General features: G+C 47.4%; 1 protein-coding gene across 7 annotated transcripts in view; it reads left to right on the top strand.

The window, feature by feature from the left end:
* The window catches only part of LOC102293207 (genetic suppressor element 1), a 40,228-nt gene that overhangs the window by 22,246 nt on the left and 16,428 nt on the right, over positions 1-1,554 (top strand). For all 7 annotated transcript variants that reach the window (XM_005934152.3, XM_005934151.3, XM_005934155.3 and 4 more), the window contains exon 3: positions 771-970. In XM_005934152.3, the coding sequence (XP_005934214.1) occupies positions 771-970 (200 nt within the window). The remainder of the gene's footprint in view (positions 1-770; positions 971-1,554) is intronic.

The raw sequence follows: 1,554 nt of genomic DNA, 5'->3' as shown, positions 1-1,554 counted from the left end.
TGTGTGTGTGTGTGTGTGTGTGTGTGTGTGTGTGTGTGTGTGTGTCCTCACTCAGCTCACTGCTGTCCTAATGAAGGTGCTGGATAAGAGCTGACCTATCCTGACCTCTCCCTCTCTGTCTCTTCCTTCCTTCGTTTCCATTCATCTCCTAATAATGAGAATCTAATTACAGCCAATTATAACAAGCTCCCTCTCCCCTTCTCTCTCTCTTTCTGTGTCCCCGACTCTCCATCACTATCTCATTTTCTCTACCTGCAGCTCTACATGAACTCATTGGTTCCTACCTTCTCTGTCTCATTATTTCCTGCTTGTTTCCGAGTGTGTTTGTTTGTGTGCGTGTGTATGTGTTTCTCAGAAATATGGAGTAATGCCAGAGTGAATGTTACAGGCAGCACGCACACACTCCCTTTATCACACCTCCCCTTTGGTGTCACACCCCAGCCTCTTTTTAACACAGTCATTTATGACATGCTTCCTTCGCTCTTTTTACAGCAGTTTTTTTTTTTTGGTGCGTGTTCGTAATTGTCACACACCTACTTTCATCTCGTACCCTTTTCCTTCCGGTATCATTATTACACTTTCCTTTGTTTCTGTCACATTTTTTTGAAAGCTTTTTATCAAAAATGACTGAAACAGTGTTTAGTTCGTCACGTTGACAAAAAAAATAGAAAAAGTTATGTGCCACGGGGAGATTATTTGATCGTGAAATCTTTTTAATCTGATCAGATGCTGTTTGCTGTCATTCATTCCTCTTTCTCTCCCTTCCTCAGGTTCTGCCCTCAGCGGTGAATCGTCTCCCGTCTCTTCCCCGGCCACCAGCCACAGCTCGCCGGTTTCCACCCCTAAGCGGGGCTCTTTAGGGCCCCTCCTGGGCCAGAACAGGGGCCGCAGTGTCCCCAGCACACCTCCAGTAGTCACCATTGCCCCCACAAAGACAAGCAACGGCCTGTGGAGGGCCGACGGAAGACAGGTAAGACGTGTCATTCATCACGCTGTCACACCTCTGGGTGTTTCGCGCCAGTCTGAGACAAAATGTCTGCTGTTTTCTCTCTGTGCATCTGTACCTTTTGTTCCCCTGTCACGCCGGTCTCCTCTTTTCTCTCGGCCCTTCCTCGTCTCTCTCTCGTGTTCTCTCAGTACAGATGAGTGGTCTGTCGCTCTCAGTCTCCTTTATCTGTCCTGCTGCTGCTGCTGCTCCCTCCATTAAAGAAATAGTCCCAGTGCTTATCAACATCCAACTGTCAAAACCAGCCGTCCAAGCGTTGCTTTCTTCATTTACCCCATCCTGCCTTTCTCTGTGTTGTCTTACGCTTTCATTTTCATGCTTCCAGCCACCCTCTTCCTTGCTGTTCTGCGTCTTTTTCAGCAACACATTAAGTGTTTGTCTAAAAAATACACACACAGTGGAGGCTGCAGAGACTGGCACTTTTTGTCTTCAGCTTCCTGCAGATTGTGTGTGTGTGTACTTGACCCTTCACCACAAAAGGCTTAGGATGTGAAGGGGGACCTACGTGTGTGTGTGTGTGTGTGTGTGTGTGTGTGTGTGTGTGTGTG

This window comes from Haplochromis burtoni, unplaced genomic scaffold, assembly GCF_018398535.1.
Source record: "Haplochromis burtoni strain Fernald_Lab_line unplaced genomic scaffold, NCSU_Asbu1 Contig_179, whole genome shotgun sequence".
Classification (NCBI taxonomy): Eukaryota; Metazoa; Chordata; class Actinopteri; order Cichliformes; family Cichlidae; genus Haplochromis; species Haplochromis burtoni.
The sequence above is the reverse complement of the archived record's forward strand: the minus strand, read 5'-3'. Positions and strand labels throughout refer to the sequence as shown.